Raw genomic sequence first — 21,975 nt, forward strand, 5'->3', positions numbered from 1 at the left:
CAAAAATAAAAATTTAAAAATTTTTAAAAATATAAATTTTTAATAATTTTAATAATTTATTCATTGTTCTCCATCCTTTTTTTTTTTATATTTTGAATATATTGTCATAATATACAAAATAATAAAAATAGTTTTAATGATTTAAGATTTGTTATAAAGACGAAAAAAATAAATGTATAATATGACTGAAAAGTAATTTATTAAAAATTAATTAAATAATTTTATTTAAAAATATTTTATAAAAAAATTTTTATGTGTTAACCAATACTTGAAGATACAAATAGATGCTACAGTAAAACATTGAATAACAACGGCTAAAAGTGAAAAGCATAGCCCGGTTTTACCTGTTTTCTGCTCGATCCTAATCCAACCATCAAATCGACCAAGTAAGTTGGTTTCAGAGCGGATACCGCATTCATAACAAATAAAGAGTAAGAGAAATAATTTAATTATGATTACATATTAATGTCTGAGGATGTTGGTTCGTAAATAATAATGCTTGCTATCATCCATCAGATGCATTTGATTTGATTACACGTGTCCTCACTCCAGCTGATGATTCTCTGTGGCGTAGTGCCCACTTTATTTTTTTTTTTTAGGATTCATTGATAATGTGATAGAATAAATTTTAATGATGTCATAATATTATTTTTATTAAATTTTTAAAAATTTAATCCTAAAACATAATTATCATATGACAAAAATCATTCCTATCATATTGTCAAAATATCCCTAAATTATGGCGTTGAAATGTTACTTGGACTCTATTAGTCTTGTTAAGCTTGAAGATGTCGGAAATTTTGATGTGATGATGATTTGGGAATGGAATGGGTCAATACCAAACTTTATTTGTGAACTTTAAGAAATTTCCTGGTGGATTTACTTGTCGTTGATGTTATAAGCAACTCCCAACTACATACCAAAACAAAAGAAATAAAATAAGCACTCTAAAGTCCCGACTTTCCACAATTATTTTCTTACCAAAATCTAATAAAATTATTAGTATACGAACTTTAGATTTTGGATCCAACTTAAAAGCTAGTTGAATGACTTTAAATTAAATTTAAAATTAAAAAAATAATATATAATAAATTTAAAGTTTAAATCTTAATATAAGTAATCGTTTTTTTATTCCCATATCATAATTTTCTTTATATAAAAAAAATTAACAATGAATCAATATTTGCATCATTTCTAGAAAAAAAAAAAAAAGATGCCATCGTGATCCTGGACGGCAACGTTTTGGGATGTTTAATCGTGGACTTCAATTGTACAATTTCCGTAACTAGTGGAAAGTGGGTCCTTTACAATTTACACACTAATAATCAAATCAAAATTTTTTTAATATATAAGAGATAGTATCATGACTTGGATCCAGAATTTTCACTCAAATTCCACGTCAAGAGAGTCAAGTCGGGGGATGGAAGAAGATATGAGCATAAGCCCGACCCAGCCTAAAGTCATATACTAGACGCATCATCAAGTGTCATAAGCAACACCTCCCATCGGCTTTAATGAATTTTGTGGAGGCTTCAACAGTGGGTATGATAAGGTACAAAACGACTAAAAAGAATGTGGTAACAACAATTTTTAAAAAGAACAATCACCTGATGTATGTATAGGACTGCTTCAGGATATCTCTATCTAAACAAATTAAATCCATAAACCAAGTTAACCCAAACTAGGAGCCTTCTCGAAACTTGTGGGGCAGCAAAATCTTAATAATAATTAAAAAAAAAAAACAAATAAAGAACACAATATAAACGTAATAGGTATAAACTATAACCACATACCAAGGCCAAATTTGCCGTTGCAGTTATCCACCAAGGCCTCCACCGGCGGTAGAGAGAACCTTTCCGGTTGCTCCACCTGCTTTCTCGTTCTCATTTAGCAAAAGAGCTTCAGCAAAGCTCTTAGACAGTTTCTTTGCGAAGACATTAGGGAGTGACACAAGGTTCTGCGACTCACCAACTAAATCATTTGGAGAAGCTACCAGGCTAGTTAGCTGTCTGGCCTTCCTTTCCTGCATTGCTTTCTGCCGCTCTTCATAGAAGTAAAAATCATCTAGGATGGATGAATGACTTTCATAATTTTTGAAAATGTTCAACATCTCAATACCCTGTTCGAATTCGACCTGCAATAGTGTGAGGCAGTGTAAGACACCATTTAAAATAGTTGTCGCAATGGAAGATGGGAAAGATTATACCTTACTTGATTTAAGCAGTGAGACAAAATATGTATAATGGTGCGAAAACTGGAACAATAGGAAGGACATATCATCAGGTCTGTACATATCAGCATCGTATGTGCAATTTTGCTTGCATGCACAATATATAGCTCCTAACATAACAAGTTGATGTGCATGCAATATATTACTACTCACAAGTTGTTCAAATGGAAACAAGGGAGCTCTGGGATGTACATAGTGCCTTGGAGTTTATCCATTATACAACTTACATTGTAACAAAAATTCGGAAGACTATAACTTGAGAACTACAAAAAAATAATAATAATAATTGGGGCGGAAATGTAGACAAGTTTCATGTAGGCTTGGTCAAATCTAATTCGATTCTAGACCAACATAATCACCCCAGTAGCTCAAGTTGAAACAACCATGAAGTGAGGCTGTAGTGGCACTAAATTTGAATGTAACCACTAACCAGATACACCAAGAATCAGATCAGCACGCAAAAGTGGCTAAAGTGAAAATCCCAAATGAATCCTAACCTCTTGAGTATCTTTACTGTTAGTAACTGGCTTGTTGTCATTATTTTCAAGTAGAATGTGGCGGAACTGACTGTTAGGGACATCTTTAATAATGTACCACTTTACTGGGAATTGCCCAGACCACTTATCCTGAAGCCAATAATCCAAGCTTTTATCAAAGTCAACAGGTCCCACCATCTCAGCCACTCCACAAAACTGAGCACTAGCATTCACCTGCATACATAACATATAAGGAGCAAGTAAAGTAATTTCAAGCTCATTTATGGTCTTTGCTCACAAATGAACCAGAAGGAAAGTGTAAGGTTATGTAGTAAGGGTTGCTACTTAATATTTAAAATGCATCACCACTTCATAATCCTTGTTCTTAAAAACGCATTACCAGTAATTGATAATCTACCTATCAATTATTTTAGTAGATTAGATTAGTGAACCAGAAGCAAAATGCAAGGTTATGTAGTAAGGGTTGCTACTTAATATTTAAAATGCATCACCACTTCATAGTCCTTGTTCTTAAAAGTGCATTACCAGTAATTTATATTCTATCTATCAATTATTTTAGTAGGTTAGATTAGATGACTGTGCATCAATTTTTGTGTTTCTTGTAATCCATCCAACACCTAGAATGCAATGTAAGGTAAATTACCGAAAACAAGAGAAATACAGGGAATGTCCCTTGTTTTGCTTTTGCCTCATGATAAGCAGTATCCAATTTTTTGTTGCCGATAGGGGTGCTTGCCCAGACACCATACTTTATGCTCTTGTGAACATTATCTTCACTGTAAGATTTGATCACGAAGAACTTTGCACCCTCATAATCAGTGACAAAATTCTGTCTGTTGTATAATCCATTGGTAATGCCATTATTTGTGCCATTCTTGCCGCTATCAACAATAAAAACTTTGGTAGCTATCTGACTTTTAGGTTTAAATGCCCTAGGTCCCCTGTTATGCTCACTTAGTGTATCAAGTGTTACATTACAACTGCATGAGAAGTCAATACAACTACTTCGTCTTGCTTCATCAAGCTTAGGCCAGTTCTGACCATTTATTCCTAAACTAGAAGTGGAGACACTGCCACAGCCAAAATTTTGATCACTTTGGCTAGCAGTGTAGCCTCCAGAACCAGAGCCAGAACAAGAACCAATCCCCTGAAATGATCTTTTTTGAAAAGAGGCCTGCATAAGATTTAATCGTTAGGTAATAGACTAGCATCAAACTTGACCGTATCAATTTCAAACATATTGAATATATTATTGAATTGTAAACTAATTAGAAACAACTCAGAATTGGGATATTAATAATTTGTTTACTTATAACTGCTGGTGAGTTCTAGGATTTGCACTCTGATTTATTTTCTTTCCCCGATCCCCCTAAAATTTGGTAGTTACACCAGCCTACTACATCATTAATATAAGAACCACTTTCTCTGTACAGGTGTAAATTAAGCCAACTTAACAGAGCACGAGATATTTTTCCATACATAACTGATTTAATCGTACCCAGATTAAAGTTCACTGACCTGTTTAATTCCTCCAACCCACCCCCACAAAAAAAAAATGTTGAGAAGCTCAATTAGACAGTTCAGTACTAGTTGAAAGTATTCTTGGCTTCATGCCTAACTCCAATCATGATAAATCTTGCTTATGGCTGAAATGTATACTTGCTAGAAAATATAGAATGAATGTTCCAAAATTTTTCATGGCCATCTAAATTCTCCAAATAAAGCAAGCTTTCCACAACCTAAAATATGTGATAGGTAAAGAACTAACCATTCCAATGTCATTTGAAGGGAACTCTAGTGAATCAACTCGTTTTGGAGAAGCTGCTGGATATAACACTTGAAACAAAGAACTCTTCCCACTAAAATGCTTTGACCAGTCTAAACTGACTCCATCAGCCCCAGACCCATCAAACCCTTGGTATGAGGAGCAAAGCTTGCCAGAGCTTCCAAAGAAGTTGCTTCCTCCACCATACAATCCTGATTGAGGAAGGTAATTGGGTCTCAGCCCAAATCTTTTTCTATCCACTTGTTGCTCAAGATTTATAGGACAATCTAGATGAGAAAATTGGGCATTTGAAGTAACATGTGCGATATTTAGGGGAACTGATGGCTGGTCATAAGATGAATCTGAGGTAGGGAAATGCCTTGCATTGGGTAACCAGCTAGGATCTGCAATGGGAGGTAGATGAGATGAAACCAGAGCATAAGGTCTATGTGGCAGTTGTGGGTTAGGCCCAAAACCATGAAATCCAAGAGATACAGTTTCATTGTAGATGCCCTGCGTAAGGTGAAGAAAAAGAAAGGCCTTTATAAGACATGATAGACAGAAAGAATATAAAGAACATTAATTGAGAAGGAAGAGATATGAGGTTTACACACATGAAATCCATTTTCCAAGCCCTCAGCATTAACATATGGAAGAAATGAATCCTGTTTATGAGCTGCATCTCACAAGTAGAACAATAACTTCATGAGTAACAAGCAAAATAAGAAAAAGTATCATGTGACAGAAAGAAGAATTATCCGGCCATCCATGATTGTGCCAACTACCTGCCTAAGCAACCTTAGTCCATAGTTTACATGTCACGCCTTACATCTAATTTTGTGTCACCTACAATGGAATCTTAAAAAAAAAGCCATTTTACATTCTAAATACTAACAAAAAAATCAACCTTAGACGATCCAAAATCATGCAACTATTAAAGCATCCTGGAAGTAACCGGCAAGTCCACTACAGACTTGGAGACAATTCGATGAAAGTTCTACTCAATCATTGGCCAATATGGCAAAATTCTATAGATTCAAAGATGGGTGAATGATAACACTATGGCAATCATAAAGTAATTATACAAAGAAGACAAAGAAGTTCTTTTTTGAACTGTATGTATAAATCTTATCTTCAAATAGCACCACTAGCTTCCCCACATCACAATTGATTAGACAAGTTGTATATTGAATCTATTTTGATCTCACTCTGCCCAAAAGTCCAAAACATATAAATAAGAAGAAAAATTGCTCAATGCAAAATAAATTTCCCTTGCAATCAGCTCAAGAAGGAATATCTCTTTCCTCGGAAATATACAAGTTGTAAACATTATATCTTGTACATCTTTATTCCTAGGTTTCTATATATATATATATATATATATATATATTAACATACACATAATCAATATCTATATTTACATAAAAAAGATAAAGTTTTTATGACAAATGCAAAGGAACTAACCTTCATCATAGAACTGCGCCTGGGAGGAATAGGATGTCTTAGAGTCCACCACAGATGGCATGACTCCTGACTGATGCAAACCGTCCCTAAAATGAGCAACAGTAACCAAATCCTGCAAAAATAAATAAATATCCATATCCTCAATTATGGCCAAAGGATACTATCAACAGTCAGCAGATTAAAAATGGCGATATACCTTATTAAGGCAACCAACAAAATGAAGCAGTGCATGCAACAATATACCTTATTAGTCAACACATTCGGGTTAGCAATGTTGTTGTTGTTGATATCCGGAAGCAGAACGTTCAATACCTCCGTGGAGTCTACAATTCCACAAACATTATCAAAATCTTTGATTAACCAAACAAACATTGAACGAATAATAGACAAACATTAAACAGAAACAAATAGGGATAAACTGTTAAACAAACACGGATAGGCTTTTAAAAAAAATGCCATAATACTTGTTACCAAACATTAATTATTTTCATGTTCATCTTCGATAAAATCCTTCAAAAGTGGCCAAAAATCTCGCAATAGATTCTACATTTCTCAGTCGGTAATTCCGTAAATTCAAACAAGAATAAAGAAAAATTAAATGAAAAGTAAAAAAGCCGTAATGGTAGAAGCAATATTGAAAATGAACAGCCTAAAAAGAAGGCTTCTTTTCTCTTTCTACGTTTACGGGGATTCTGATTCAATGGCGCGTACCAGCAGAGGTTAAGCGATCAGAACTTTGGTGAGCCATTGCCATAAATTACAGTGGTATAGAGTTGTTGATAGATTTATTTTGTTTGTTTGGTACAGTGTTGTTGTGTTGAAAAGAGTCAGAAAGAAGAAAGAAGGGGAGGCATTGCGAATTATGAAGGAAAAAGGAAAGGATTCGAAAGAAAGCAAAGGAAAAGAAACGGAAGAGAAGGGAAGGGAATATCTGCGCGTAGCATAGAGTTGGCAAAACACCACTTGTCCAACTGCTGCTTCCCTCAACCCAAGCAGTTTTTTGCTTACGTCATCACTATTTTTTTTTGAGATATCAGTGTTCTATAATTATTTTAAATTTTAATTAATTTGAATTGAATAAAATATTATTTTATAAAAAAAATATTTTTTAAATAAATTTTTTTATTTATAAAATTTAAAATTGAGATTTTATTTAAAAAAAAATTAAACTCTTTATTACTTAAATCAACAAGCATTAATTTTTTTACGACATCACTTACTTTTTTTATCTAAAATCCTTACTCACTTTACTTGTATATTTGGAAATAAATATGGAAAATAAAGAATAAAAATACTTAAGAAAGAACATTTGCTTTTGAAAAAAAAAAAAAAAACATTTGGTGATAATTTTTTTGCCAAAATATATACTTGCAACCTAATGCCAAATTAAGTATAATATTTTTTATATGAAGATTATACATTTCTAACCTATTAATTAGGCTAAAATAACATAAAACAGTTTTTAACTTTGTTATTTTACTTAAGTAAACATTTATAAATTTATTGCACACAAATAAATTTTTTATTTTAATTCAAATTTAAATTTAAATAAATCATTAATTTTTCATTTGTATTCAAATAAATTATTAACATTTAATTTGTATTAAATAAATTTTTAATATGAATAAATATTTTTTTTGAAATATAATTTATTTGAATATAAATTAAAAGATAAAAGTTTATTGAATATAATAAAAATAAGATTTATTTAAAAAATATGAAATAATTTAAAATTTTTTTTAGTATTTTAACCTACTAATCATACTAATTTTTGCAATTCATAAAAATTGAGAGATTTTATTTGTACAAATAAATTTATAACTTTATTTAAGTATAAGATTCAATAAAACAATTTAACCAAATAATAATAATTTCGTGAGCTGCCTTAATGCAAATGGCTCGGACGCAGATCTATCAATTATCAAGATTGATTATTGTAATAGTAAATTTAAAATTAATGATAAAAATATACATTTGAATGTAAATATATCGATTGAGGTGAGATAAATTACAATAAAAAGAAAAATTATTATTAAAGATATTAGATTAAAATTTATACGTAATAAAAATTTTAAATTATAAAATAATAATAATTCTTAATTCTTAATATAATAATAATTTTTATTAATTTATTATATAATAAAATTTATTTTTATATTAAATTTTAAAAAATTATTTTATAATTTCTTAAATAAAAAATAAAAAGACAAATATACTGATATCTATTTTCTTTCACTAAAGGAAAATATTTTTAAAATAAAACAAGAAAAACAAAGTTAAAGAAAATTCTTTTAACTTACAAGCATTCATTTTTTCTTCTTTCCTTTTTTTTTTTTTTTTCTCATTATAATTGTGTGAAAAATATCTTATATTTTTTAGGAAAAAAAAAAGTAAAAAAAATACGGTCAGTTAACTTAATTTACTTGTTACTCGATTATTATATTAAAATAATCTCCTGTGTACGAGTGTATCTTGTATTTTTGTTGTAGAGTTTCTATATTTACTTGTATCTTCTTGAATTATTAAGAGGGACAAAAGTAAATAAAATTCTAACATTATTTTCAACAAAACTAATTAATTTTCAAAATTTCAATGAGAACCCAATGAGTATTACTCAACTCTCTTTAGGAAAAGAAAAAAAATTTTAAAAAATAAAAAATCAATTTGAAATTATAATATTTATTTGTTTGGTCAAATTTTTACTCATTTTTTATTAAGTTTAAATATTAAATATATATATTAAGTTCAGATAAAATTTTGACTTGAAAAATTAAAAATTAAAAAAATAAAATAAAATTGAATAGAATTATGTATTTTTATTAGTTTTATTATTTTAAATGTTTATAAAATTAAAATAATTATTTTACACCTACGTCTATTTAAATTATATTAAAAATAATATATACAAAATAAAAAAAATAAATTTAAAATTTGATAAACCGAACCAAATTGTTATAATTTAATTCGATTCATATCAAATCGGATAGTATAAAAAATTCAATTTAAATTTAGATTGAATTTTAAAAATTTATAATTATATGCATTATCTAAAAAATTAAATCAAATTTAAATTATTATCACCTTTAATTCTCTCATATAGCCTTTGTTTTTTTTTTTTTTTCATTGACATAATTTTTCTCTAGTCCTAGGTAATTGACTAGTGAATATGTGTGAAACTGTCATTCAATGTTTCATCCAAAAATTTATTAATCTCCACTAATTAAGATTAATATTGACTAAATTTATAATTTAATTCAATTAATTTATACAATTATTTTTAAGATGTAATATTTAATAAATTTAAAATTTAAATTCTAACAATTATAATTTTTTTATCCTCAAACTATGATCTCGTTTATAAAAAAAAAAAAAACAATTATTAAATTGTATAATTGTTCAATAGCCTACAAGAACATATGTGTAATTTACTACTATGATTAATGTTAATTAGCTCAATGTTATACATGGGCAACCAAACTCCTTAATTATTCAAAAAAAAAAGAAAGTAAATTTACTTATTGCACCATTACTAGAGGATGATAAATGTTTTAAAAATTGAACCGATTGGTAGAGGAATTGGTGATCTATTTGGGTCAATAAAAAGCTAATAAATTCTTTATTGGATCGAATTAAACCGTTTTTATTAATATTTAAATATTTTTAAAAATATGTAAGCGGTAGTATTTGAATTTTTATTTCTATGTATCACAATCATGAGAATGATATGATTAATTTTTATTAAATAAAAATATAATTAAATAAAATTATATATTTAAAATTTAATTAATTATAATGAAATAATAAAATTTTGAGTCATAATTTAATTTTAATTAAAAAGTTATTTTTTATTTTGCTTTCTTATTTGGCAAAAAAAAAAAAGAGAAAGAAAAAGAAAAAAGTCTGTGCTATAGTGTATCGACACACGGACATCGGGCCCACCAAGTCCAAAAACTAGGACCATCCAAATCACCTTAAGTTTAAACGCCGTCAACATCAGACGGCAACGTGCGTTTATAAACGAAAATTTTGATTACATCCCTCACACTTAAAATCCCCCCACCCTTGTGTTTAAAGCCCGTCACCGCCGTTTCATTGTAGGGCAAAGTCCCAAATCCCACACACTCTCTCTTCTACTTCGAATCTTTAAACTGAAAAGAGCCCTTATCTCAGCCAATCGCTGCCGCCTCAATGTCTCAGGTATTATTTTCTTCCGTTTCTCTCAATTTCCACTATTTTTTAATCTATGCATCCAAACCCTAATTGATCAAATTTTATAATTATCTTGAATTTCAATTCCCCAAGCTAAGCTAGGGTTTTTTCGAATACTTTTTGTTATTGCTCAGTTATCCAATTTTTATTCAGAAGGTGAATTAAATTTCGTAAAATATTGCTTTGTAATTATTACATGAAATTAGGGGCATTGTTTAATGTGATTATCTCTATCTCTTTTTTTTTTTGGTGCTTCAGGTTGATAACAGAAACTCTTCAGCAGCCAAACGTGCTAGAACAGATGGTATGACAGTTATTTGTATTAAATTCTGTGTACCTTTTGGTGTTTAATTTTGGCAATGTTGAAATATTGTTGGTAAATTTGTAGGTAGTCGTAGGGAAGATGATTGGACATGCCCAAGTTGCGGGAATGTCAATTTTTCATTTAGGACTACTTGCAATATGCGCAATTGCACTCAACCCAGGCCAGCTGATCATAATTCAGTAAGTCTTGATTTGTATTAGCCATTCTGACTCTGTTAAGATGTCCATGTGTCAGTGTGTTAAAACATTTCCTGACTTTTGAATATGGATGAATTGTATATTGTTATAGTTTTGGCTCATAGGGTTTTGATTTACTAATTTCCAGATTGAAATTGTTTCCATACTATGAGTAATAGAAGAGCCGATAACTTAAAAATACATGGCATAGCAAGTTGCATTAATGAATTTAATACTTGGTTTTGAGCTGATATAGAGGAAAAAGATTGGAGAGACTGTTGTGTAGTACCCCACTCTATGCTTTGCTTTAGTCTTTCTATGTCCTCTGTTTTCGTTTCATATATCTATTGATCATGAGCTTTTTCTATTTGTTTGTTTATCTCTCTAGATACTAACCCCTCTTTATATATTTTTTTCTCCCATTGTTTTTCAAAAATTAAGTTGGTAATTTTTCCCTTGCAGAAATCTGCAGCCAAGCCTCTGCAAGTCCCCCAGAATTACTCGTCATCCACTCCTTATGTAGGTCCTGGTGCACCATCTTCAATGTATCTGGGCGTACCACCTTATGGTTCTTCCCTCTTTAATGGTTCCTCTATTCCTCCATATGACATTCCTTTTTCTGGAGGATCAGCTTATCATTACAATTATGGCAGTCGTCTTTCTGGTGGCAGTCCCTATCGGCCATTGCATATTTCTGGACCACCCCCTTATTCTAGTGGGTCGATGATTGGAAATGGTCTTGGTAATTTGCCTTTTCCAGTCTATAATTGCTATTATTTTTCCCACCTTTTACTTATTTTATTCTCCTGTTTGTATTTTCTGGCAAGTTAAATTGTTGACCAAGACCACAAATTGATCATAATTCATTCTTATCTGCAAAAGATTCCCAACCATCCCTATGCATATATGGGTTACCTTAAGTATGCTATTAGTATTGCATTATTAAGTAGTTAATTTTTCTTTTCCAGGTGGGATGTATGGTATGCCTCCTTTGATGGACCGTTACGGCTTGGGTTTGCCCATGGGCCCACCTCCAATGGTATGTTGAGAAGTTTAATGCTAGTTTGAGACCACCCTTTGTTAGGACTGTCAAATTAAGGTGGCAAGTTTAGCATTTTGTGTCACTTCTCTTTGTTGTAATTGCACATTTTCTAGGTTTGGAATTGTGAACTTGATTTACTTAATGTCTTGACAGCTAGCAATTCTTTATTGAGCATGCATCCCATCCTTCTTAGGTGTATTTGATTTTAGAGACATGCAGGTTGGTTCTGAAATTTTCCTATTCTCTCTGGACCATATAATCTATGTTGTAATTGCACATTTTCTAGGTTTGGAATTGTGAACTTGATTTACTTAATGTCTTGACAGCTAGCAATTCTTTATTGAGTATGCATCCTATCCTTCTTAGGTGTATTTGATTTTAGAGACATGCCACAAAAGCATGTGTTTACCACCAATAGGCATGCTGTGGATTGGTTCTGAAATTTTCCTATTTTCTTTGGACCATCTAATATTTTTTTACTTTTGGTGGAGCTACATCGTCTTATATGTAAGTCAAACTTTATGATATAATATATATTTTTAACCTATAGGGACCAAGGCCAGGATTTTTTCCAGATGATAAATCACAGAAAAAGGGTTTAGGTATGCCATATCTCTACTGTTCATGTACAAAGAAACTGTTATCTGGGCATTACAGCAATTATCATCCAATAATTTGATTAATTTTTCATCTAATCCTCACCAGATGCTACGCGTGATAATGATTGGACATGCCCAAAATGTGGGAATATTAACTTTTCCTTCAGAACTGTCTGTAACATGCGGAAATGCAACACACCTAAGCCTGGATCTCAGGTTTTTGTAGATTTATTTATATATTTAATAATATCAATGCAACATAGCTTCTCTTTGTGACTTAAATTGCCTTTGGTACTTTGAAAACTGAAAATTTCATGAAATACTGCATTACTTTTTCTTGTGATTATGAATCTGTCTGATTTATAACGATATTCTCTTGTAAATGCAGGCTCCAAAATCGGATAAAAATTCAAGTAAGTTCTTTTAAATTTGTAAAATATCATGTCATATGTTTAAAATTTTATACATATGTATTTCACTCTTTTCAGAACAAAAGATGCCTGAGGGAAGCTGGAAGTGTGAGAAATGTAGCAATATTAACTATCCTTTTAGGACAAAGTGCAACAGACAAAATTGTGGGGCTGACAAACCAGCCGAGTCAAAGAAGTCCCCGTCACCAACAGCTAATGAAAATGATCAGGTTTGTGGTCTGATGCAGTTTCTTTGTCATCTAGTTTGTTACTTGAAGTTATTGATTCTGTTGATCATATTTGTACTCGGTAAGAATTCTATAAGCTTTCAATACTTCAAACTATTCCTAGTTAAAGATTTTTTTCGGCTACCTCCTCGCTCTCTCTCTTTCACCTTGTGTGTGTTAAACTATTACTATATTTTCTGCATTATAGTAAACAGATGCTTGAATGTTGCCTTTTTACTTTTGGTTTCTTTCTTTCTTTCCATTGATTTGCAATTGTCTACTGTTCCAGTGAGTACTAGGACATGTTTGGGTTGAGAAGGTCCAGAGTTGTCGTCCAGCATTGCTCAATATGGGTGTCTGAAAGTCAGTCATGTCGTCCTCATGTTGCAGCGGTTGTCAAGTTACTCTACCTTCTCATGATCAGTGTCCGGTTGTTGTATTAATGCCATGGTATTTGTGGTCTTTATGGATCATTGGTGCATTATGTGTCAGCCATCTTAATCTGGAAAATATTTTACAGGTTGTTTCTGGTTTCTGTTAGGTAGGTTTTGTACTTTGGAATAAACTCATCTATTCTAGTGAGGATGTTATTGTGGACTTAGATATGCTGCTAGTGGGGAAAGGAAACTACAGGTTGCACTTTTCTGGTTTTCATTCAGTTTTCTATCGTCTGTGTTGAGTTTTCATTGTTTCAACAGAAAGCCTCTGTTAGAAGCATACGAGGTTCTCATCTTCCAATGTTTAATTAGATCTATTGTCACATAATGCAGGGAGTGGGAAATATCTTCAGTTGTTTTCATGCTTGACTATAGGAAGTAGAGGACAGTTGCATGTCGTGTTTTTTGCTTGTGACATGGTCTAGACATTTTCTGTGATTTTGAGAGATTTTCTCTATATCTTTCAGAAATTACACATTGACCGATAGGATAGTTACCGGAGATATGATTGGTCACTGTGTATCCTATTTTGCACCACCATAGGTGCTTAGTCTCCTGTTGGCATTGGTGTTAAAAGTAATCTGGTCAACTTTGCTCTATGTAGCAAGTATTCATCCCTTATCATTGGCGGGTGGTGATCTTTAATTGCGAACTCTGGTTTCTTGTCAGTATTACACGTTGCATAAGTCCCTCAATTTTCGAGAAAATGTAGGTTTGGTTAAGTTAATGAAGCTGCCAATTTAAAACCTGTGTTGGTGTTATCGACATTTCTGGTCATGATTGAATTGTTACCGGCTATAGGTGTTATGAGTTCTGTCTGCAATGTAAGCACTGCTTTTCTTGGACGACTCCCCTACGATAGTTTAAGTGTGTGTTTTCATCTTTTAGCCTGTTTCTGTTTTTTGTTTTCGTGTTTTTTTTTTTTTTTTTGCAAACACCAAGGTCGTAACCATATGATCCTAAACATTAAAGTAAATATCATAAGGGCAATGAATAGCAGTACCAAGTCTTTATAGTTTTAAGTAGTTATGTGGGCAGCATTTTATGTTTGTTTGTTTTTTTTTTTTTTTTTTTTTTTTTAATCTTCAAAAATAATGTTTCGCCCGACATTTGACTGATCATGCAAAAGCACTTCGAAATTTAAATTCATGCGTGCATATTTCAATGGTCACCTGATTAATCTTTCTCTATGGGGCATACAGCCATTTGGTCATCTAGTGCCACTATCAACTTGTGACTGAAACCGAGTGTTCCGGTGCTGTTATAAACATTATTTTTCTTAATATTTTAATACAAGAGGTCATTGGTTGCATTTTAGTTTAACATTTTTTTTAATTATAATCTTCGCACTAAAAAATTATGTAAAAATTTAACATTTACAAATGAACTTAATATAAAATTGCAATAAATCTAACACAACAGTTTTGAATTGTGATTGATTAAATAATCCTAAATCATTAAGAGTTTATTTTGAATTTTGATTGATTTCATACTCCTAGGTCTAAAATCTCCTATCAAATTGCACCAAACTCTGCACGCATCGTATGCTATACCTCACCAGCTGAGCTTCTATGCAACGATATTGGACCCACAATAAACTTCGCAGGCATGACAGTGCTAGTCATTTACGTCGATTAGTAGTGCTGCTTTGGATAAATGCTCTTCTCTTTTCTTTTTTGGTATTTTTTTTTAACAAAAAGTGAACTGAATAAAAAGCAAAAAATTAATAGCAAATGATTTTGATGGCCTCTTGTCACCCATACGACACAGCCAGAATTCTCAGTAAATAATTTTAACAATGGAATACCTGGACAGGAATTTATATATATTTAAGCTTATCCAAATTTGTGCAGTCAGTTAATCTGATTGGAAAAAAAGCTGCTATCATACGAAGCCTTGTGCAACTGGAACTCTTGGAAATGGTTGTCACCATCACTATGCAAGGCTTTATGAGCTTGGGATTCAGCTGTCTGTTGTTCCATCAGCCAGTTTTCGGATAAGGCAAGAGGAAAACCTTGCGAAACTGCATTCATTGCTGGCTGAGACATTGTGGCAGGATTAGCATGCATGGAGTAGGCAAGCGAACCATGTTTTGGCTTACAAGAATCCCATGTATCGTTTGACAGAAGAGAGAGAGCACGATGAATATCTTGCGTCGTACCCATATTTGAAGCAACTGTGGATTCTTCTACACCTACAAAAATTTGACAAAATCAATCATCAGTTTAGTACAGAAAGATCATTTTTACAAACCTGAGAGATCTTCAGCATGGCGACTTATCTCTCATTGGGATCAGCAATATGTAACTCCCTTCAGCAAAGTTAAAATTATACATCTTTCTATAGTTTATGTATTATATTCCAGAAAAAGTTTTCCAAGCCAAAGACCTAAAGTAATTAAAACATTTTCCCCTAGGTATGTATGTGATCCCTCAAGTAACATTACTCCATGCTCCATGGAGGACAGCATGCCACTTTAATTTACATTGACTGTTCATAGAAAATTGCGTTTTCATCATCGAACATCTATTGCCACTTCTCCCTATGCATCTTATTTCTGGAATCCACCAGATTCCAGTGTAAACAAATCATCACATGATATCCGAATGTGTTTAGGAAAAGCTTTGTAGTACAAGGATATTTGAAATACAAGAATAATTTTCTTAAAGCAGTAGAAAAGATGCCAGATAAGATTTGTTAACCATCATAAACCAAATGCATATGATACTTATTTCCTAGTGAGAAAAACTAAACAAACCTTGGTTGAGAACCGCAGTTGTACTGTGCTTGCCCTTGGCGGGCAGGCATGTATTGGAATCATGACATTGCATCGTGATGGAATTCAACAGCTGATTGCCTGGCAGTTGCAACTGTCCATTGACGTTTCCAACTTTTGCAGGTGTATAACCTTTAAATTGAGGGGACTTGAAGTCAGAAGTGCCTTCCCATGTAAAATCTTCATTAGGCCTAGCATGAAGAAACGGCACTTTATTCCAGACAAAACCCACCTGTTGCTTTCCATCTGCACAAGCATTGGCACAACTTATCAAGCTTCACACATTAGCATGTCCTGAAATATATCATACTTGCAAGTCTTGCATGACCACCAGGTGGTACTCAGTTAAGAGATGCTAACAGACGGAGATGCTAGCAGACAATCTCAGATATTTCTAACAAACAAGTGAGGACTTGAAAGGAGGAACAACAATTATATTAGAAGCATGCCATCCAATAAAGTACGGTGTAAATCTTCCCCAGACTATTTGATTATATTAAATTAAAGAATATAAATATGCAAAGAGAATATATAATATGCATGAGATACTTAACTCCCATAATATCTAAGTGGACATTTAAATGGCATTCAAATATCAAGAACTGCATGATAGGAATTCAAGAAGAATCATAAACCTATATCATTATCTGTAGACTTTCTAACTTACCAATTTCCAGGTCAGAAATTTTCAAATTTTATATAAATTATTATATATTATTAGTTGCAAATAATGGTGTCAAACATATTAATACAAGAAAAAAGAAGAAACTATTGCACCATTCACTTGGACCCAGGCATGCACCATTAATAGGAGTACAAGTTAAAGAGGAAAAAAACAGAGATACAACTTAGTTAAGGAATCACTCAAGATGTAATTGACATGCAACCAATAAGCAATATATATCAAGATATTCTATTACCATTGAGTCATTAGCACTATTTATAGGAGAATAATGTAATGAATTAAAAAAATCCAGATTTGACAGTTAATGAATCACTCAACTCCATAATTTGAGAATTAAAAGAAAGAAGAATGAAAAAGTGTTCAGTTGGTCAATTCCTGTTATAGTAGCCTACAACAAAAATTATATGCACAAAACATATTGAACTTAAGTCTGAAACCAATACCATACGATGATGATGTAAGCCTCGCAGCATTGAAATGGATTGCTTCTGTCTGTGGTTTGCGGCGCCTTGCATTGTGGTCAGAAAGGCGCCGACGACAGCTTCGCTTCTTTTCATCAAACTCTGACAGGCCATGGAACCTTTGACATCATGACCAACATAATAATGATTTCAACATGAAATAGAATCACTGGCTCAGGAATAAGGAATCAAACTACTACCATCAGCAAGAGACCTCAAGTGTTTAATACTAAGATAATTAGAACATCACCATGCAAAAGTAGCACATAATCGATAAAGAAAATTTTTTGGAAACAATCAACTTCCAATGTAAAAATCACCAGAACCAAGAAAAAATTTCACCTGCTACACTGCTGGCAGAACCGGCGTTCAAGACCACCAACAATGACCTTTGGACTCTTTGAATGACTTTCACAAACTCTGTGCTTCTGATGGTACTCCTTAGCCGATGAGAGGTCAAGGTTACAGCCTTCGACTTGGCAACGCAGAACATGTGTACTCTGACAAATGGGTTTGGATCTCTTTGCTGGGATAGGAGATGGTCCAGGATTCACAGAATAAGATGAATTCTTAGCATTGCTTCCTGCACAAACATCTTCAAAGTACGATCGTTTACCAAGCTTTAAACTAAGTAAGGGTTCACCAGAGCCAACTGTAGCCTCAAGTGTTGGGGAAGTACCAGTCAGCTCAACCTTGGAAACTTCTTTCTTGTTGCTAATATCATCTGGGACAGCTTCAAAGGTCTCCAAAGTAAATTTGGTCGCTTTCACCTCCCCCATAGATGAAGAATTAATGGATGCCGATTTGGAACTTTTAGACAATGAAGCAAGGCCCAAATCTGAACCAGAACCACCACTACCTCCAGCAGCACTAGAAGAATAGAGAGACCCATAGTCCATTCCTCCCTCACCATCAATATCCCACTCTATGGGTGTTAGCTTCCTTGGAATTTCAGTTGGTGTCGCATTTAACATCATTAGGTTTTCCCAGTCCCATTGCAAGGGGGTTTTGGCGTTCCACTCCATCAGAGAGATAGAACTCATAGAATGCTTCATACAATCTTATTCAATAAAATCAAAGCAACTTTGTCAAGAGATCCAGAAAATATAACCTAGAGGCTTGTTCAATTCATAGAGGAAATATACCATGAGAAAAAAAAATTCAATCATGCTAAATTCTATAACACTATATATGAAGGAGACCATTTGTGGACTCTACAGATTCATAGCATACAAAACAAAAGATAAGCAAAATTAATACCGGCATATCAAGAACAAAACTTACCGCTAAATCTCCAGCATCAGAGCCCAACCATCCATGTTTCTCAGAACTAGAGGGGGGCAAATTAGCAAATTTGTCAATCCACTTTGACAAAACATGAGTTTGTTCACTCCTCCAATTCTACACTAAAAAGGTTTACTGATGCCACTTCAAATCCACTTCACTCCAAAAAATTCCAACCAGAGTACCGGAGAGGTTCAACTAAACGAGCAAACACTTCTCAAGCCAAGCAATTTTTATGCAGATATCAATGTCCATCCTTCTAAAACAGAAAGCCTAAGCAAAGACAATAAAGGTCATATATTAGACCTTGCCAATTTGGAACAAGAGTAGCAGTAAAGCTTTACTCCTCCTTTCATTACAAACAAGCTGACAGCATAATTCCAATCGATCTCTCTATTCGCTCTTGTGCATATATACGCCTACAACATCAAGATCAAAAGTACCACTTCAATCCCAAGCAAAAATATATAAGCTGTTCCCTAAACCTGCAACACTTGCAGCAAATCCCACCACCAAAATCCTAGAAGAACTTAACCTAATCTATCAACCCAAGTGAAACTAACTACCCGGTTTCCACAGCATTGAAAATCATCTCTCTCTGTCTCTCTCTCCAATAATTCTAGGATGTAGTAACGGTATAAAAGTAGAGGGAAAAGGAAAAAAGAACATTCACATTTTGATGTTACTCGCCATACCGCACTCTAAAAACCTTCACACCTTGGATAATTCACATTCAATTCTCTGAGCAATCCCTAAAAGTAGGTACTTGACTGAGACCCACAACGACTAATCAAATACTGTAAAAAATTCAAAGAAACCCTAATGTACAACAAATTCAACAGTTTACAGCCTTAAAAAAGAAAAGCTATCCCAGCAACATTTTTTTTATCCCCACAGAAAAAAAAAGAATCAATCAACAAATACCACAAATGCAACAAAAAAGAAATCAGTGCAGGAAATAAATTTATTCCCCAAAAATGAAGTTTTTGCTTTTGCATTGAAATAAAAACAGAACAAAGAAATAAACTGAAATTTGTCTTTTTTACTTCGAAAAACTTCTAGAAATCATTAAAGAATAAATTTTTAGAAAGTAACTGGTCCCGTTTATAGGTATCACTCATCACATCGTTATTGTTTTTAAAGATTTGATAAATTCTGCCTAGATTTCAGCTAGAAATAAAGGGCCAAAACCAAAAACGAGCCCTTTTGACAAAAAAAAAAATTAGTCGCTTTCTTTCACTTTCCCCAGAAAATTAATAACGACAAAAGCAGAGGAAGCAAACTAAAAAAAAATAGTCTTAATTCTTTTAACCTTTTCTATATTTCAAACAAATTCACACAATAATAATAATAATAACAGAAGTATGAAGAAACTGGTGTTTCAATCTGAGCCGCAAAAACAAGAGATGTTTCCCATTTTTAGAAATTCCAGTACCTCATTATTACTCTCTTTATTAATAAAAAAGTCTGTATTTCTCTTCCTTTTTTTTACGGCGAGATTAAAAAAAAAATGAACAAAAGAGAAAAACAAAGGTGAAGAAATTATTGGTGAGTTACTTACCGACGGGTCCTTAAATGGTGTCAGAGAAAAAGCAGAGAAAAGTTAAGAGCTTGAAAAGGAAAGGAGATAAAGACACAGCACAGCCCAAAGCCGAGTCTGAGCCTTTCAGAGTCTGAAAATGGAGGGACAGACAAGAAAATAAAGAAGAGAAAAAAAAAAAAAAAAGGCCAAAAAAAGCATAGCTTTTCGGGAAGAATTAATTTTCTTTCAATTTTTTGCAGAAAACAGGTAGTAATTATAAAACAAGGACACGTGTCGGTATAAAATTGGCTGCAACTTGCTCAGGCTATATTATTTTTTGGACGGTATTGAAAGGGCGACCTTGCTCTTGTCAATGACAGGTAGCCAGCCAGCCAGCCAGACAGCCAAGCCTGGGCCAGGGCGGGGAACGAATTGTCTTCAACCGACCCGTAACCGAATCAACTCGGTACTGCAGTGGACTCGACTCGACTTGGAGACAATTCAATGCGATGAAATCCAAGCTACTCTTTGTCTCCAAGTGAGATGTTAGTGCATTTGGATAAACATCCTACATGGTGTTGAGGACAAAAAATCTCACTGCTCCTGAGCCTTCAGTCGGAGAAAGACACCTCAGCCTTTTCTTTTTTTTTTTTCATACTTTTTTTAAAATTTTTTGTAAATAAAATTATTTATTTTTTTATAAATTTTCAAAAATAATTTTTTTCATAAATAAATTTGTTAAAATTTATATAATTTTTAAAAAATAAAATTTCGAAAGATTATAAACCTTCATGGAAATAAATTTTTATTAAAGTTAAATTTTCGAAAAAATTTATAATCTTTTGAAAATGCATTTTTAAAAAAATATATAACTTTCTTGAATTTCAAAAAGTTATAAAATTACTAAAAATTGTGAGAAGAGTATTTAAATGATTTAATGTACAAAAATTTTAAAAAAACATTAGAATGTGAAGAAAAAAAATGAGAATACATTTAACAGCACTCAAAAGTTTATTGAATCTTTGGATCCAATGATAATTGATTGCTTTTAATATAAAATTAAAAAGAAAATAATATAAAAGTCAATTATTTTTAATGAAATAATCAATTATTATATCTATTTTTTAATCATAAATTCAAACATATTTTTTATTTGTTATTTTAATTAATTTTACAGCTACATGTTGATTTTGGTGAATTTTATGAAACTTTCCTTACATTGTTTCAAAATTAAATTATCTCGTCAGAATGTAGTTTAAATGAAAATTGAATGATCAAAGTTAATTTCAAGAATAAACTCGTTAAAATTTAACTTTGATTTGGCAAAAAAAAAAAAAAGGATTTTTGTTGTTATCAGTTTTTTTTTTAATAATATATAAATTTAATACAAAATTTTTTTGAAACATGAGACATACCTAAATTTTAAAATAAGATAGTTTTTTTATCTAAATTTTTATGTACCAAATAATATAAGGATCAATACGGTGTGGAGTGGACCAAAGTTGGCATTTTAGTAAATTAATCAGCTCAAACATTAATTTTAACTTTTTTTTTCCTTTAAAAGAAAACGAAGCTGCATGATCTCAACATTATTAAAATTCAGATGATCCCACGTGAGCTCATGAGGTTAAAATTAAAACTAAATTTCACGCTGACATTTTTCGTTTTGTGGGGGTGTCTTTTGAACGTGGTTTAGCGGCTTCGCATGGCTAAAACTGTTGTTTTAAGAGACCCTTTGCGCAGAAAACAATAATTTTTATGTACTACTATGTTTTTTAGTATGATACTTGTTTCTCGAGGGGTTCCATTTCTTTACGTCATGGTGCTCACCCCAAAGGGTGCACTGGTCTAGTACTGAGCAAATTC

General features: G+C 32.3%; 3 protein-coding genes across 9 annotated transcripts; 1 reads left to right on the forward strand and 2 right to left on the reverse strand.

Annotated features, from left to right (window-relative positions):
• Window positions 1-1,587: 1,587 nt before the first annotated feature.
• Window positions 1,588-6,929, reverse strand: LOC111287734 (YTH domain-containing protein ECT2-like). 4 transcript variants are annotated; one of them, XM_089759993.1, is made up of 9 exons: window positions 6,668-6,823; window positions 6,200-6,279; window positions 5,957-6,068; window positions 5,107-5,168; window positions 4,496-5,005; window positions 3,389-3,901; window positions 2,728-2,940; window positions 2,207-2,254; window positions 1,588-2,134 (listed from the first exon to the last, which is right to left on the reverse strand). In XM_089759993.1, the coding sequence occupies exons 1-9, from the start codon at window positions 6,708-6,710 to the stop codon at window positions 1,817-1,819; spliced, it is 1,899 nt and encodes a 632-aa protein (XP_089616119.1). In that variant the 5' UTR covers window positions 6,711-6,823; the 3' UTR covers window positions 1,588-1,816. The 4 variants fall into 4 exon arrangements, with proteins under 4 accessions (XP_089616119.1, XP_089616118.1, XP_022734141.2 ...); XM_089759992.1 differs by having other exon boundaries at window positions 3,371-3,901; window positions 6,668-6,819; XM_089759994.1 differs by having other exon boundaries at window positions 1,970-2,134; window positions 2,212-2,254; window positions 3,371-3,901; window positions 6,668-6,824.
• A 3,068-nt stretch (window positions 6,930-9,997) lies between these two features.
• On the forward strand, window positions 9,998-13,598 carry LOC111287109 (ranBP2-type zinc finger protein At1g67325-like). Of its 2 annotated transcripts, XM_022877349.2 has the most exons (10): window positions 9,998-10,153; window positions 10,424-10,469; window positions 10,554-10,669; window positions 11,129-11,408; window positions 11,635-11,705; window positions 12,259-12,310; window positions 12,414-12,523; window positions 12,696-12,720; window positions 12,796-12,947; window positions 13,234-13,598. In XM_022877349.2, exons 1-10 carry the CDS (start codon window positions 10,145-10,147, stop codon window positions 13,234-13,236), a joined length of 864 nt encoding a protein of 287 aa, XP_022733084.1. In that variant the 5' UTR covers window positions 9,998-10,144; the 3' UTR covers window positions 13,237-13,598. The 2 variants fall into 2 exon arrangements, with proteins under 2 accessions (XP_022733084.1, XP_022733085.1); XM_022877350.2 differs by lacking the exons at window positions 12,259-12,310; window positions 12,414-12,523 and having other exon boundaries at window positions 10,014-10,153; window positions 13,234-13,371.
• Window positions 13,599-15,028: 1,430 nt separating this feature from the next.
• On the reverse strand, window positions 15,029-20,351 carry LOC111287108 (squamosa promoter-binding-like protein 2). 3 transcript variants are annotated; one of them, XM_089759996.1, is made up of 6 exons: window positions 20,149-20,351; window positions 18,588-18,860; window positions 17,646-18,363; window positions 17,286-17,422; window positions 16,140-16,403; window positions 15,029-15,575 (listed from the first exon to the last, which is right to left on the reverse strand). In XM_089759996.1, the coding sequence occupies exons 3-6, from the start codon at window positions 18,356-18,358 to the stop codon at window positions 15,235-15,237; spliced, it is 1,455 nt and encodes a 484-aa protein (XP_089616122.1). In that variant the 5' UTR covers window positions 18,359-18,363; window positions 18,588-18,860; window positions 20,149-20,351; the 3' UTR covers window positions 15,029-15,234. The 3 variants fall into 3 exon arrangements, with proteins under 3 accessions (XP_089616122.1, XP_089616121.1, XP_089616123.1); XM_089759995.1 differs by lacking the exon at window positions 20,149-20,351 and adding an exon at window positions 19,261-20,017 and having other exon boundaries at window positions 18,588-19,006; XM_089759997.1 differs by lacking the exon at window positions 20,149-20,351 and having other exon boundaries at window positions 17,646-17,886; window positions 17,983-18,363; window positions 18,588-19,260.
• Window positions 20,352-21,975: the final 1,624 nt, after the last annotated feature.

Source organism: Durio zibethinus, chromosome 4 (genome assembly GCF_047325235.1).
Source record: "Durio zibethinus cultivar Kanyao isolate XHJ-2024 chromosome 4, ASM4732523v1, whole genome shotgun sequence".
Classification (NCBI taxonomy): Eukaryota; Viridiplantae; Streptophyta; class Magnoliopsida; order Malvales; family Malvaceae; genus Durio; species Durio zibethinus.